The sequence below is a fragment of the Natator depressus genome, chromosome 1 (genome assembly GCF_965152275.1).
Source record: "Natator depressus isolate rNatDep1 chromosome 1, rNatDep2.hap1, whole genome shotgun sequence".
Taxonomy (NCBI): domain Eukaryota; kingdom Metazoa; phylum Chordata; order Testudines; family Cheloniidae; genus Natator; species Natator depressus.
The window spans coordinates 254813506-254829488 of NC_134234.1; the positions used below are offsets into that span (position 1 = coordinate 254813506).

At 52.7% G+C, this 15983-nt stretch overlaps 1 protein-coding gene across 2 annotated transcripts in view; it reads left to right on the top strand.

The window, feature by feature from the left end:
• The first annotated feature begins 1329 nt into the window (after positions 1 to 1329).
• TRIOBP (TRIO and F-actin binding protein) overlaps positions 1330 to 15983 on the top strand; it is a 36281-nt gene continuing 21627 nt past the window's right edge. The window contains exons 1-8 of one of the 2 annotated variants that reach the window (XM_074941537.1): positions 1330 to 1396; positions 3356 to 3455; positions 3999 to 4122; positions 4742 to 4943; positions 5499 to 5895; positions 6719 to 6851; positions 8489 to 9475; positions 9888 to 9983. In XM_074941537.1, the coding sequence (XP_074797638.1) occupies positions 1345 to 1396; positions 3356 to 3455; positions 3999 to 4122; positions 4742 to 4943; positions 5499 to 5895; positions 6719 to 6851; positions 8489 to 9475; positions 9888 to 9983 (2091 nt within the window). In that variant the 5' untranslated portion in view covers positions 1330 to 1344. Of the gene's footprint in view, positions 1397 to 3355; positions 3456 to 3998; positions 4123 to 4741; positions 4944 to 5498; positions 5896 to 6718; positions 6852 to 8488; positions 9476 to 9887; positions 9984 to 13382; positions 13515 to 15983 lie in introns of those variants that run through there. The other variant, XM_074941539.1, reaches the window with a different exon arrangement.

Genomic DNA, 15983 nt, shown 5'->3' on the forward strand with positions numbered 1-15983 from the left:
TGGGGCCAAGAAGTGGCTATTGTGTGTGATTTACCTGGCACCTGCAGTGAATTAGTGCAACAGTTACCCTAAGAAAACCAGGTTTCAGAGTAACAGCCGTGTTAGTCTGTATTCATAAAAAGAAAAAAGAAAAGGAGTACTTGTGGCACCTTAGAGACTAACCAGTTTATTTGAGCATGAGCTTTCGTGAGCTACAGCTCACTTCATCGGATGCATCCGATGAAGTGAGCTGTAGCTCACGAAAGCTCATGCTCAAATAAACTGGTTAGTCTCTAAGGTGCCACAAGTACTCCTTTTCTTTTTTCTTCCTAAGAAAACCATGTCTGATTTTAGTTTGGGTGCTTGGGAGAGAAAATTAAACCTCTGGTCAGCAGCACTGCTCTAAGTTCTGATGATGAGCGGAGAAGCTGCATGATAGCCCCAGGGATCTTCCTCAGCTGGCTGTCTTTGACAGACAGTTTTTGCAGATTTCAGAGTAACAGCTGTGTTAGTCTGTATTCGCAAAAAGAAAAGGAGTACTTGTGGCACCTTAGAGACTAACCAATTTATTTGAGCATAAGCTTTCGTGAGCTACAGCTCACTTCATTGGATGCAGTTTTTGCAGAGTGGCAACTGGGTAAGCTGCTCTACAGGAAGAGAGAGTACCCCTGAAGGGGAGGATATATGGCAGCTCTAGTATCCCAGCCCATGCTGAGCTAGGCGGCCTTTGGGAGTAAGGCTCCTAGGATCAGCTTTGGAATTGCACTTTTGGTGCATTGTAGCTAGTAAATATCCCACTGATCTGAATAGATTAGCTCAGGGAAAGGCTAAGCAGGTTTCTAAAGCTCCTAAAGCACTTGCAATAGTCCTTACGAGCACATGATCACTAAGATCCCTCTTTTGTCTTCTGCAGGAGCCCCAGATCAGGACATCTGCTGGAAGGTATTAATATATTCCATCCCTTTTAAAGAAGACTCAAATCAGGTCAGTCTGCCAGGAATCACTGAGGTGGTGATGTAGTTTTCCCTCCTAAAAGAGCTCCAGATAAGAACATTCCCTGCCTGCCAACACTGGCATTATTGATGGTATTTCTCCTTCTAAGGAACCCAAGATCAAAACATTCCCTACTGGGGCCGTGAACACCAGGCTGTTAATAAAGTTCCTCCTTCTAAATGAGCCCCAGACCTGAATACTTAAGTATTGAAGTGTCTTGTCTCTTGAGCCTTTATTGCTTCTTTTCTTTGCAGTTCCCTCCCTAAGGCAGCACACCTGAGGAAACGTCTTTCCCCTGGCATGGGCTATGTCAGACTTTGTAGAGCATGCCCCTTGTGAGAACTTTGAGGCCAATGTGTTTGCCAAGAGCCGATGCCAGAATTGTTTTCGGGCAGTTGGTGCTCACCACCAGCCCAGCAACCAGGTGAGCTTTTCATGTGACCTGGAGGGCTATGAATATTTCATGAGAGGCTCCATTGTTTTGGGCTGTGACTGCCTGAGTTGAGTGGATGCAAATTCTCAACACTGCCGCCCAATGAGGCTTTTTGGATTTCACTGGGGGGGGGGGGGGCTGCAATTTCCTCTGTGCACAGAATCCATCATTTAATTACTCCCTAGTGCTCTGATGAATTCTGAGCCCTGATCAAAGAGGGGACTAGTGCTGTACTACCCGGGAGGGAGGGCTGGAAGTTAGGATTGAGATGCATTCATTGGCTGTTCTGTGTGGGAAGTCTCAGGGCTGGAATAGCAAGGGGGGGTGGCAGGTCAGGACTGAGAGGCATCGGTGAATAGTGAGTATGGGGGAAAGGTGGGACTGGAATAGCAGAGCCGATACAGATCAGGATGGAGTTGTAGGCTTAAAGCTATACGTGTGTAATAGTGGGGGGTGCTGCCGTATGTTTAAAATTTTCCTTTTGAGGAAAGCCATTGGTGCAGGATGGGGAAAGGATACAGAGCCTTTCACCTTGTCACTGCTTGAAGCAGCCCGAGTTAGTAGAGACTGAAGGTCTGATGGCCTCTGGCACCCACATCACAACTGACCCTGATTGGTCCCCTTGCTGATAGTCTCAGCAGAGAAGCCAAGGTCTGAACAGACCATGGAGACCAAACTCTCCTTCATCCCCAGGGCAGGGCGAGGTGCATTAGTGAGGACTGGTGCCAGTGAGGCTCACACTGCAGCTGTCCCTGCTATACATGTCTGAGGGACAGAAGATTTTGGTCTCCCAGGCTGTTGATCAGACACATTTCATCAGTGCCAAACTCACTTAAGAAATGCACTGTGGGCCAGGTGTGTCACCTGTCGGCTCCCTGCCCTGCTGCTAGTGGGAGAGTGTGATGCCCCATCCCAGCGTGGGGTGCCAGCTGGTTTCATGTTCACAGAGGGCTTCGTGTTGTTCATTGTTCTCTGGGAGTGATCAGCCCAGGATTATGAAATAGTAATGAGGCTCCTATGCTCTCTGGCTCTGGGCCTCTAGAGTTACCGCTCCCTTGCCTGTGATCTGCTCAGAGTTGTCTCCTCTGAGCGAATCCCAGCGAGGGCGACACAATGGAGGGAAAGCTGCGCTGACAGCCAGGCTGCTAGGAACCTTCCCCCTCGCTGCTCCTATGCTGGGAAGGTAACTGGGCTTGGGAGAAGGGGGAGGCCAGCACCCTGGGGAAATGCCAGAGCCCTTATAGAGCCGGAGAGGGAGGGGCTTTGGCTCCAGTCCTCCCTTCGGACTACACCTTCCTCCCCCTGGAAAGCCTTTGCCCTGCACTATGACACATGGAGCCTTGGCAAAAATCCTCCAGAGGCTGGGGAATGCAGGTGAACAGCTCCCACCAGTTGGGGCATCAGTTCTCGTGTGATGGGCAGTGTCTGACCTCCTGAGCAAAGCCAGACTCTGGCATTTCCCACTTGTTTGGTGAGCCTGGCAGGTGACAGCTGTAACAGAGGGCACTTATCTGATCAAGCTAAGTCCTGGGGCTCTCCTGGGAAGGTTCCCCCTTCCTCCCCTTAACTTGACACCCCAGATATCCCTCTCCTCCACCATGTCCTTCAAGTGTTTGCTTGGATTCAGTGCCCCATCCCTCTTTTCCCTCACTCGATCTCTGACTTGGGGTGACTGCAGCCCTGGGAGATGAAGGTAACTGCTCCAGCATCCAACAGGGCCTTGCTAGGCCTCTCTCTGGACTGCTGAGGAAGGAGAAGAATAGCTTGAATGTGAGAGATCACGGAACAGTGAGGGGATCCAGCAGTCCTGGAGGCAGGCTGGTGTTAGGGAGATGCCCTGAGAGACAGGGTAGGAAAGAAAGGAAGGAGGATGAGACTGATAAGAAAGGCAACCTCCCCACTAGCCCTTGGAACGGTGGAGTCACCAGTACCTCCCCTTGCTCCCTGCAGGTGCCAGAGGAACATACTGTGGAGGCCCCACACAGTGGTGCCACCAGTGGGCCAGACCCAGGTGGACTTTGGGACCCCCTGTGCATCTTAGCTCCCCAGTGTGAGTTGTATGTGTGTGCGGGCTTCGACGAGGGGACTGAGGGGTGAGTATTGCACCGTGGGAGGGGAAGCACTTCGCTGACAGGGATCCCTGCTAGGTAAATAATATGGGGAGGGGAGGGGTAGATGTTATCCCATGATAGGAGAAGGTAGGTAGGTGTCTTACCATTGATCCCTGCTTGTCGTGCAAGGGGCAGATGGGGCAAACTCTGAAAACCCACCGTCACCAGTGGCACTAGCCAGGCTCCTCACTGGCAGGCTCAGTAGAGGCCAAGGGCTGAATGGGCCATGGAGACTGGACTCCCCTCTTCCTCAGCCTCTCCAGAGCCGGTCTGAGGCCCACTGGCAGAGTGCGACATGTGGGGAGCCCTCACTGGCACTGTCCAGCCTGGCCCGCTCTGGGGATTGAGGAGTTGGGTCTCTAGGGCTGTTTAATCTGGGCCGTTCCGGCAGAGCCGCACTCACGCAGCTTTCCATGCCTGCCCGCGGTAACATATTCAGCTGTACAGTCACCACCAGCTGTTTGTGTTTCCCTGTCTCACAGCTGGCAGGAGAGCTTGGTGTACACCCAACTCAGCAGCCGAGCCCAGGACAAGCACAGAGAAACCAGCACCAGTACTGATATCTGCACCGACACCGGTACCGGAACCAGCGCCACACTCTCTGGGGTGAGATGGGGTCGTCTTGTCTTTTGGATTGGGCTGTTTAATTCCCCTTATGCCTTAACCCCTCAGACCACTTTCCCTGGGCTCCTGAGATGAGCAGAACCCAAAAGATAAAGGGTAAATAGGCCCGTATTGAGATATTCTGGGGAACTGCAGAGTGCTGGGTAATTGGGTGTAGGGAGGGATAGATGTTGATGTCATAGGCACAATCCCAAGGGACCTTTAATACCCACAAAGTAAACTCCCCTAAAGAGCACATCAGCTAATGCTGGGAGTCCACATTTATTCTAAGTGCTCAGACCATTCCCCACAGCACCCCCTATTGGCTAAGGCTGAGACAGGAATAACTGATTGTTCCCCCAAGCCAGTATTGCTACATCATTCCCTATCATGCTTGCTGAAGATAGAGGTTGGCCGTGGAGTAACGATGCACTCGCAATAGCTAGCATGTCTGTACTACTCCCTGCAGTGCCTCCTACTGGAAGAGCCTGGGACTGAAGTGGCTGTGAGCTCCACACAGCACATGTAGCTGCATCATTCCCCATAGCACCTCCAGCCAGAAGAGTCTGGGACAGTAGCTTTCTGCATCCTTTGTACCGACGTGGTCTGTTTCATTCCTCAGGACTGTGAAATGACCAGGCTGCTGGACAGCATTTTGGGATTGGACAAACAAGACATGATGAACTACGCTGGCCAGAGGAAAGAGGTGCAGATTGGAGCCCTGCAGTCAGACAGACCCAGGTGGGGTCAGACCATATCCTGTGGATCCTGGAGGAGAACAGAGTCCCAGAGCTTCACGAAAGAAATCTCCCCTTGGAAAGCAGGTTTGGTTTTCTCCTGCCATAGACCATAGTTCAGGGTATAGGTGGCTCGTTCTCCATGTGGGGTTGGTTTTGGAGTCTCTGGATCAAGGCTCTATTTAGATTGTAACCTCTTTGGGGCAGGGATTGTCTCTTACTCTGTACAATGCCTGGCAGAATGGGGTCCAGTCTCAGCTGGTCCTTAGGCACTACTGTATTAAACGTGATAAATAGTAATAATAGAGCCCAGGGTCTGTGCAGTTTTGCTCCAGTGTCCCTGTGCTTCTCAGCCTCGCCTGCAGTTCTCAACCCAATGTCTGTGCAGTTCTGGTTTTGAAGTCTTTGTGGTTCTTGGTGTCCAAGTGCTCCTAGCCTGGCACCTGCAGTTCTGAACGCAGTGTCTGCAGGGTACTAGGTCTTGTCCATGTTGTTCTGGATTGTCTCTGGCTCTTATCTCAATATCCACTTTGTATCAGATCTGACCCACTGCTGGTTTTGGCCACGCTGCTCCTGTGTGAGGGAGGGGATGTATCTGCCTCTTGGAGATTCCCTAACCTCAATCTTCTGTTTCCCTCCCAGAATCCAGTCCTGTGAGGCAGAGCGCTGGAGATGGCTGGGGAAAGCATCAGATGGAGAGCGGTTATTTTTCTCTGGAACGCCGGAAATCTGACCCCACCTGGGTCTCCTCCCCGCCACGAGCCAGCCACAGCGCTTTGCCCATGCTCCGTGACCCGATAAGGACTGGCAGGCGTCTCACTTCCTCCGTCAGCTCATTGGACTCTGACCTACCTGGGTACACGAGGGGCGGTGGCGAGGAGCGACATGGCCTGGTGCGGCAGGAATACACGGTGTTGGCTGATCTGCCCAAGCCCAAGCGGATCAGTCACAGGGAGGCATTTGACCAGGAACGCAGCAGCTCCCGCACTCGGAGCCCAGGCCAGGCAGAGGTGGAGCGGATCTTTGGATACGAGCGCAGGTGAAACATGGAGCGGGGGTGTGTGTGTGTGTGTTGTGTGTGTTTTTAACAACAGGTGAGCTGTCCCAGGGTTGGTATCACCGAAAGCCTGATTTTTGGAGGTACGTGAGCGCCCACTGCTCTGCTGAGTGCCTGCAAGTCAGCCCCTCCCGTTGGTGCTCACATTGAGTTTAAACATGGCTCTCTAACTCAGTTTAAAGACTAGTGTAGACGGGGCTGGAGGCAGGGCCTCCATCCCTCTGTGTGGGGCCTCCTGGGAACTTCCAAATCTGAGTGTTAAAGTTATAGTGTCCATAGCTGGCGGGGTGAGGATGTGGGGAGAGGAAATGGAGGGAAGAGCAAGTCTAAGGTGTTAGAGTTTAGATGGGGAGGAGAGATGACGGTGGATACAGAGCACGAGTGGAAGTAAAAACAGAGTCGGCAGTCTCGTGGTTGGGGTGGGAAATAGGAGGGGTAGATGGGGTGTGGAAAGCTTTATTGGGGTGCAGAACATGAGGGGGAAAGGAGTCATGAGGGGGAGTGGAGAGCATGCCTAGGGATCATTGGGAAGATAGGGAGTGTATTGGGTCTGAGGAGATGTGGGTAATTGAGGAGTGCAGAGCATGTGGGGGATGGTTGATGTAGAAGAGAGCTCAGAATGGGAGGCAGACATGGGCACAGACAGAGCAGTTCATGTTAGACTCTGATGAAGCTGGGAACCCAAACTCAGAAATATGGTATCACACTCTCTGTCCTACTGTGGCTTGTGAAGGCTAGGGCTGGTGAGGACTCTTGAAGCCCAGACAGAAGAGCACCTGTGATTGTCTTTGTGTGTGGTTGTTAGGAAGTCTGAGACGCTGGAGGCGTTCCAGGCCCTGGAGGAGGGCCTCCTGGACCGGCTAGATGGCAAGACCCCACTGCTGGCCAAAGAAGGCCGATTAGGCAGGAGGCAGTCCAGCCCCAGCCTGTACAGAGAGGTGAGTTGCTGGACTCATCATCAGCCCCTTCCTTAGCCAGATAGCAGTAGACACAGCCCAGCCCTGGCTTCCTTTCAGCAAACATCTTCTCAAGCTGTGTCTTGTCCCCATCACCTTTTCTGTTCTCTCTCTGTGCCACACAACTCTGTCTTCTTCTCTTAGTATCACCTCCACTCCTCCCTTTCCACTTGATTCCCAGATCCTTCTCTCTCCCCATCCCCTTTCTCTGTGTGTGCCCCACTTCTGCCCCTATTGCAAAATTAGACCACTGCTCCTTCACTGGTTGGGTGAGAGGGGCCACTTCTTTACGCATGGGAGAGGCTGCTCTGCTTGTGTGCAGATGCATGTGCACTCCACTGCCCCCTATTGGAGCATAAGACATGTTGATGTTTGAAAATTCTCTCTGCGGGCGGAGCTAAGTGCTGCAGGTAGGTCTGTGCATTACTGCCCCCTACTGTAATACAAAAACAACGAGGACTCCGGTGGCACCTTTAAGACTAACAGATTTATTTGGGCATAAGCTTTCATGTGTAAAAAACCTACTTCTTCAGATGCATGGAGTGACAATTACAGATACAGGCATAAATATATATTGGCACATGAAGAGAAGGGAGTTACCTTACAAGTGGAGAACCAATGATGAAGCCCAATTCAGTCAGGGTGGGAGGGATAGCTCAGTGGTTTGAGCATTGGCCTGCTAAACCCAGGGTTGTGAGTTTGATCCTTGAGGGGGCCATTTAGGGATCTGAGGCAGAAATTGGGGCTTGGTCCTGCTTCAAGCAGGGGGTTGGACTAGATGACCTCCCGAGGTCCCTTCCAATCCTAACCTTCTATGATCTATGATCAGGGTGGATGTGGTCCACTCCCAGTAATTGAGGAGGAGGTGTCAATACCAATAGAGGGAAAATTGCTTTTGTAGTGAGCCAGCCACTCCCAGTCCCTATTCAAGCCCAAATTGATGGTGGTAAGTTTGCAAATGAATTGTAGCTCTGCAGTTTCTCTTTGAAGTCTGTTTTTTGAAGTTTTTTTTTCTTGAAGAATGGCTACTTTTAAATCTGGTATTGAATGTCCAGGGAGATTGAAGTGTTCTCCTACTGGCTTTTGTATGTTACCATTCCTGATGTCTGATTTGTGTCCATGTATCCTTTTACGTAGCAAAAAGTATAATACAATACTGTAATACAATGTACTGTAATACAATGGCCCTGCTGACGTACAGTAGTGCCCCTTCCTTTGTAGGCCATCAGTAACAAGATCCAAGGGCTGGAAGTTGAAGGTAGACAAATTCAGACTGGAAATAGCATGTAAATTTTTAACAGTGAAGGTAATTAAGCACTGGGATAATTTGCCATGGGCTGTGGTGGATTCTCCATCACTGGCAATTTTAAAATCAAGATTGGATGTTTTTCTACATGATCTGCTCTAGTTCATACAGGAATCCTTTGGGGAAGAACTGTGGCCCATGTTGTGCAGGAGGTCAGACTAGGTTATTATATAGTGGTTCCTTATAACCTTGGAATCTATGAACCGAATGGTCTCCATGTGCTAATTGCCTCTTTCTCCGAATGTGCATGAGGGATGTGGACAAGCTCGTTAGAGAACTCACTCCTTTATCCATCCTCTGATCTCATCCCTAGGGGAACAAGAGGCTCCTACAGCAGCTGGAGCAGCCCGACAGAGGCCGAGGAGAAGCCCTGCGCTCAGTGAGCCCGGCTTGGCGATCAGAGAGAGACTGGAGGAGCCGAGTGGAATCCATGTGCCACATGAGTACAGATAAGTGCCTGGACAGAGAAAGGGTGCCTCTTCAGCCCTCAAATCCTGAAAAACACACAGACAGTAACTGGAAAAACCAGAGGGATTCCCTGCACCCCACAAACTCCGGGAAGAGCTCAGATAACAGTTGGATTGGCCGAGGGGGGCACCTGTGCTTCGTGAGTCCTGGGAAGCACACAGAGAGCAAATGGAAGAGCCCAAGAGAGACCCACCCTGTGAGTCCAGTGACGAGGACTGAGAGAAAGTGGAAAGGTGCAAAAGAGCCCCTGCACCCTATGAGTGCTGGAAAACACATGAGTGAACGACAGAGCCTAGAGAAGAAACGCCACCCTGTGAGTCCGGGGAAATGCACAGAGCATGATCAGAAGGGCCACGGCAAATCACTGCGCCCCGTGAGTCCAGCCGGGAAGCCAGAGAGAGACTGGAGGAGCCAGGCAGAGACCCTGCGTCCCAGGAGTCCAGCCAGGAAGCCGGAGAGGGACTGGAGGAGCCGGGCAGAGACCCTGCCCCCCAGGAGCCCAGCCAGGAAGCCAGAGAGGGACTGGAGGAGCCAGGAAGAGGCTCTGTACTCCAGGAGTCAAACTCAAAGATCAGAAAACAACTGGAAGACCCAAGAGGAGTGTTTGTGCCACATGAATCCAATGCAACAGCTAGAAAGGGACTGGAGAAGCCAAGGAGAAGGTCTGTACTCGGTGAGCTCAGGGCACCAACCAGAGACCATGTGGAAAAGCCCTATGAGTCCAAGTCAATGGTCAGAGAGTGACTGGAAGAGCCATGAGCGGTCCCTAGGCCTAAGCTCAGAGAAGCAATTGGAGAATGACAGGGGCAAAGAGGAGACCCTCTTGCATCAAGTGAGTAGATCTATGGAGGAGTGAGAGTCCTGAGGGAACCAGTGGCTGATGGGAATCCCTCCCCCAGCAGATCCAAACCCTGGCAATCAATCCTCAGTTTCCACAGAGCTGGAGAATCCCATTCTTTACAGCCCCACCCATTGAATAGCACAGAGGTTGGCTTCTCCTCTGGTGTTCAGCTCTGTCCCATTCCTTGTGATGCCTCCTGCTGGCCAGGGCAGAAATAGAGCTCTGCCCCTGCATTTTACCCTTTCCCCTGGTGTCCCCTACTGGCCTGAATGAAGAGTGCTTTGTCCTCAGCACTCTGGGGATGAATTTCTGCAGGAGTATATTGGGAGATGGGCACATGCTTATGGAGAGCATGGGAGAGGGCAGAATCCTAGGGCTTAGATCCTGATTTCTCTCCCTGTAGTCCCAGCTAGATCGAGGCACACCCCAACCCCTCAACAATGCCAGCTCCATGGGAAGCCAAGATCTTTATTTGAACACTAACGGGCAACGCAAAAAGGTACTCCAGAAACTGGGGAGGAAGGGGGCACCAGGGCGGGGAGGGGAAGGGGGGGGAGAGAGCATGGTGTATGTGCGTGTGCATGAGGGAACCTGTCAGAAGCTCCCAGAGGGAGTAGGATGACAGGGAATTGGCTGGGCCATTCTCTGTGACAAAGGCTAGTTGGCCTCTCATGCAGGTGCTGTCTCAGCATGCAGCACCTCTCTCTCTCTCTGACACCGTGTCTGAGCGAGTCTCTGCTTGAAAGGCAGCTGTGAGGCACTGAATTGCTGTTTTTTGTGAGAGGTTGGTAAATGTATTTGCAATTGCACCTCCCCCTCCCAGTCCATTTCCCATGCTTGTTAGCACATTATACACACTAATTCTTCCAATACCTCCATGAGGCAGGAAAACATTACTCCCCCTATTTCACAGGTGGGGAAACTGAGGCCCAGAGAGGCAAAGCGATGTGCCCAAGGCCACAGTGAGTGTTGGTGGCATAACTGTGTTTAAAATGCAAGAGTTTCTGGCTCCCAGTGTTGAGCTCAGCCCAACCTCTCTCTCTCTTTGTCATATTCTATGATAAGATGTAGTGACTATTGCATATGGATAAGAGGAGGGGCTTATTTTACAAATAGAATCAAAAGTGAGTGATTGTGCCGGTGCTCTTGTGATTTAGAAATGATCTCTCAAGTGAATTTGATGCTGATGAAAGGTAGCAGCCTATCTGATAATTCTGGAGCCTGAATCTTCTGTTGAACCCAGGTCATGTGGTGTGTAGACACCCGTAGTGCCCTCTTCCTTGTCTCCCCACCCGCAGTGTGCCTTAGCCCTCCCCTGGAAAGATCTCCTCATAGAGAGGGGAGTTGTCTCCATGGCCCATTCACACTTCTGCTGAGAATGTCAAGGAGGGGGCCAATGCAGGAGCATCATGAGGGTACATTTGTTGGGGGATGTGGGCATCGCTCTGAACTGTGACTTATCAACTCATTTCCCATGAAGCATCAGACAGCTGTCAGATGGGAATGCCTTGCACTCAGTGTCCCCCAAGGATTTGAATGGGTGACCCGCATGCCATTCCCAATCTCCTGAGCCATGAAACTCTTGATCTAGAATTGAAAGACCCACCCCCCATCTCTGAACCAGCCACCCTGTACAGGGAGGTTGTGTGTGTCCCTCTTCTGAAGTTTGTATTATTTGTGCTAACAACACTGAAGTTGCTTCTGGCTTGTTTCCCCCTCCTTTGTAGGGGGCATCTTCTCAGTGCTGAGGTGTCCTGGGGCCCTGGCCATATGAGAGAACTGGCTCCAGCTAAACAGCAGCAAGGGTTCAAATCTTTCCTCCTTCCTTCACCTCCCCCACAGGGGCTATTAAAATGCTAATACTCTTGAGTATCAGGCTGTCACTTGGTGGGAGGCCCAGCACTCTCTCCTCCCCTTCCTGGAGCTCCTATTGCTTACTTGCCTCACTTCTGTGCAGCTGAAAGCAAACTGGGCCCTGAGGGAAGGTGCCCTTTTCTCCTTGGCATTTGTTCTTTCTTAGTGCCCTCCTCTCTTGGCCAGGCTGGTGAATACAGAAAGAGGGAAGTGGAGGGCCACAAGGGTTACACATCTCTAAGTGTTTTCTATAGTACCTGTCACCATAGTATCTGTGTGCTGCACCCCCATTAATGCATTTAGCCTCACAACACCTCTGTGAGCTGGGGAAAGGTTATTAGCTCCATTCTACAGATATGGCAGCTGTGGTACAGAGAGATTGAATGACCTGCAGAAAGTCCAGTAGGAAGCCTGTGATAGAGATAAGAATTTGACTCAGACTTCCTGAGGCTCAGTCCAATGCTTGCTTTAACCACAGGACTACCCTTCCTTCTTACACTTCACCCTGACCCCAACATATACCTCTCCAATTGCCTGGTCCCTTAAAGACCCACAGTCTGGTTGCAAATGGTCATAGGCAATATCATGTAGTTGTAACCGTGTCAATCCCAGGATAAGAGAGAGACAAGGTGGGTGAGGTAATGGCTTTTATTGGACCAACTTCTGCTGGTGAGAGAGACAAGCTTTTGAGAGAGCTTTTCTTCAGATGTGGCTTGAAAGCTTGTCTCTCTCACAGGACCGGCTCTAGGCACCAGCAAAGCAAGCACGTGCTTGAGGTGGCATAATTCCAGGGTCAGCATTCCGGCCATCCCTTTTTTTTTTGCTTGGACAGTTGTGCTCTGAGCTTGGGGCAGCAAAAAACCTAGAGCCGGCCCTGGTCTCTCACCAACAGAAGTTGGTCCGATAAAAGATATTACCTCACCCACCTTGTCTGGCTATAGGCAATATCCAGAGCTGTGGCCCAGTCAGAGGCTCTGCTGGGCATATGAGCCTTTCTCAGATATCTGTAGCCATGTGCCAATTTCCTGGTATCACTGAGGTTCATGGAGCCAGGTGCAGGGGGAAAAGATCAGCCAGTGTAATGGGAGATGCTGGGGATGGTGCAGAGGGAGAGGGGCTCTGCCCTGGGAGAAGATGGGGGCCACTGAAAGTGGGCAGAGGGGGGAGGGCTCATCCAGGGTTTGTATTCAGCTTGCCAGCTTCAGCCATGCTGTGGTTAGATAGGAGCACATTTTCTGACCTTATTCCCCTTGTACTGCCAGTCAGTTACAAGGAAGATGTTTCTAAAGGAATTATATTAAATGGGTTAAGGTGCGTAGTTCAGAAGCAAACAAGGTAAGAGGCAAATGTGGTCTTCTGGCAATTACAGTTCATTCAGTCCTGAGCTACTTCTGGGGGCACAGAGATCTCATGATAATAAATTGATTAGTCTCTAAGGTGCCACTAGTACTCCTTTTCTTTTTTCTCATGAGATCTCTGTAGAGAGTTGTAAGGCCGCTCTTCTGCTCACGTTTCTGTGAGGCTGAAGGCAAGAGGGCATTTTCATTCTCCTGCCCTTTCCTGTCTGACCGTCCTGCTGAAGGACAGGAAGCAGCAGTCAGAAGATCTCAGGTGCCACCAAGTGGAGGATGCCCTCTGTGGGCGCACAAGTTGTGATAGAGGAGCTCCGCCATGGGCAGTGCCTTCAGTTAGGAGCCGAGTGTGAACGTGGGGTGGGGGCTGAAGCTCTGGCCTGCCTCCAGTGGGCACCCCCCTTCCCCCTACAGCTCTTCCTGCCAGGGGTCACCTGGTGTAACACTGTTGCATCTGTGCTGCTGATCCCTTAGGCTCTCCCTCGCCCCCTTCTAACACTGCTCCCTTCCTCATTGGCTGGCCAGCTTCTCCCCGGCTCCCCCATTGGCTACCGGCCCCTCCGGCCGCGTGCACGTCCCGGCTCCGCACCCTCCCATTGGCCGGAGGGACCCTCCCAGGAAGTTTTTTAAAAAAAAAAAAAAGAAGAAGAAGAAGAAGACGACGGGGGGGGAGGGGCGGAAAAGTTTCTGGGCGGCTGGGAGCGAGCGGAGGGAAGGAGCCGACGGCGGGGCTGGCGCCGCGGGAGCGCTGAGGCCGGGCCCCTGCACGGGCTGGGCTCCCCCGGCCAGCGCTGAGCCAGGGCCGCCCGCCCGCCACCATGACGGTGAGTCGCTGAGCCCGGCCGGGGCGCTGAGAACGAGCCGCGGGTCCGGCCAGCGCCCGGTGGGTTTTACCGGGCGGGGCCGCCTCTCTCCTGGCGCGGTCGGGGGGCTGCTCGGTGCCTGCGTGAGCCGGTGTCGTGCAGCTGCGGGCCGACGTCTGCTGTGCCGCGCCCCCCCCCGGGGGCTGGGGCTCGCCCGGTCCTGAGCCGAGCTCTGGGGGTGGAGGGGACCCAGCCTCTGGCTCTTCGGCTCGGCTGCAGGGTCCTGCCGTACGCGTTCGGGAGGCGCCCGCTTCTGCAGTCGCTGGCCTCTGGGCTGCTGGTCCCCTTGCATGGATCCCCCCCCCCCCAGCCGCCAGCCTGGCCTCCCCGCCGCCACTGGCACTGCCCGGCTCTTGTGGTTTTAGTTGCCTTTTCTTATTAACAGGAAGTTAAGCAGCAGCCGTTTGCTGGGGCCCCGGGGCGGGTGGGTCTCTTGGGATGGCATGACTGCACGTGCGAGGGGCCGGTCCGCTTTGGGGTGGGGGCTAGAGGAGGCACGTGCAGAGGGGGTTGTAGGCATGATGCCATCTCTGGGGGCAGCAGGCGCCGGCATGTGAGAGGTGGGACCGCAGAACGGGGGCGGGGCGGGGCTCTCCGAGACTGGTAACAGAGGAGGGTCTGCTCCGAGGCGACTGTCGGGGGGGGGGGGGGGGGGCATTGGCTGTGCACACAGAGGGCAGGGAGGGGAGAAGGAGTGAGTGGGGGAGCAGGGTAAGGAGTTTTTTCCTCCTGCCCAGCTTGAAAAGGGAGAGAGACCCTGGTCTCAGAGAGCGGGGAGCAGAGATTGTCCGGCTGGGTCCTGTGCTGCATGGGGACCCATGGCGTGTGAGCGGGTGGGCTGGTGGCCAGGCTGGCTGGAGTCCTGCTGGAACTGGATGGGGAGGCACCAAGGGAGGCCGGAATGCGATGACCCTGAGCGCTGTCATGAGCTGTCAGCCTACGCTTCCTTACAGCATCACAACATCCTGCAGCTTTTCCTGTCCTTCCTGGTGACACCCCCTCCTTTTCCTCCTCCTCCCCCATGTGGGGGCAGGCAGAGAGGGGCTCATGGCATGGGAACTTTGCCCAGCCTGGGCGAAGGAGTGGAACTCCCTGGTGAGACACCGTGTTGTATTTCTCCTCCCTACCACCCCCCAAAGTAATACAGTGAATCTTCCCCCATCACTAACCCCTCCCTCCTTCTCCTCACTTGTCTGTGTTTTCCCTGATTTGGGGAGAGCAGATCTACTTTGGGAAACAGCCAAGTAGTGCCCATGACTGTGGTGGAATGGCTGTTATCTCTAGGGTTCCTGCCAATTAGATACCCATGACTTAACAAACGCACTGCCTAAAGCTCTCTATTTTTTTTTCCTGTTCTGCCCAGATTTGCTGATCCACGCACCCCCTGCTAATTCAACCCAGGAGGCTCTCCCCACTCACTTCATCTCAGTCCTCAGCTGCAGCACCTCTGTGTGTTGATCTCCACCTCAGATATTTCAGTCCTGGGCAGGGAGGGTGGATGTGTGAAACACGCCAACAGAAACTAAGATGCCAAACTTGCATCACTGATGACCTTGTTCAGGATTTGAACGTGGCCTTTATTTAGAAGCGAGAGGCCCTTGCACTGAACCCTGCTGTGCTGCTGTCTCCAGCACACACTGTAAAAGAGGATGTGGTTTCGGGGAGAGGCAGCGGTTGCCTCTCTCTGCTGAGGGTGGTACGGGAAGGGGACCAGCATTCCTAGGCCCTGGAGGGGGAAAGTTGCTGCACACAGCAGAATAATGGAGGTGACAGGCTGGGCTGTGCATCCTTGTGCCTGCAGGCAGTTCTCACAGGGATAGGCAGAGCACAACATCCACTTGCTTTCATAGCACGAATGAAATTGGGAGCTGTGTGGGCCCTTGATCCAGTGGGGGAGTAACTGCTTCTGTCCTGAGTCCTCTGTCACATGAATACCCTTGTATTAACAAGGTGAGGGGGAAGGGTGTTTCCCTGGAGCTGAAATGTTTCAAAAGTCACTGTGTATGACAGAGAAAATGGAGCTGGTTCTGGCCAGTGGCCCTGGGGAACGTCTGGGGAAACACAGGAGGTGGTGTCGGTCCCCAGAAGTTAGAATTGGAAAAGACCCATCAGATCACCCAGTCCCTCTCCCTCCAGCCAGGGTAGGATTGTCCCCTAAAGGATGCTTCCATAGGGTTCTAGCCAGTCTGGTTTTAAAAGTTTAAGGGATGGGACCTCCACCCCCCCCCCCCCACCCTTGACATACTACTCCATAGCCTAATAGACCTAACTGTGGGGAAGTGTCTTCTGAATGTTCCCTTTCTTTGCTTAATTCTTTATTTCTAAGCTATACCCCCTGGTACCACCCTAATTCCTTTCCTTCTTTGGTGTTTACATTCTTCAGATATTTGCAGACTGTTATCATGTCCCCCACAGTCATCACTTAGCCAG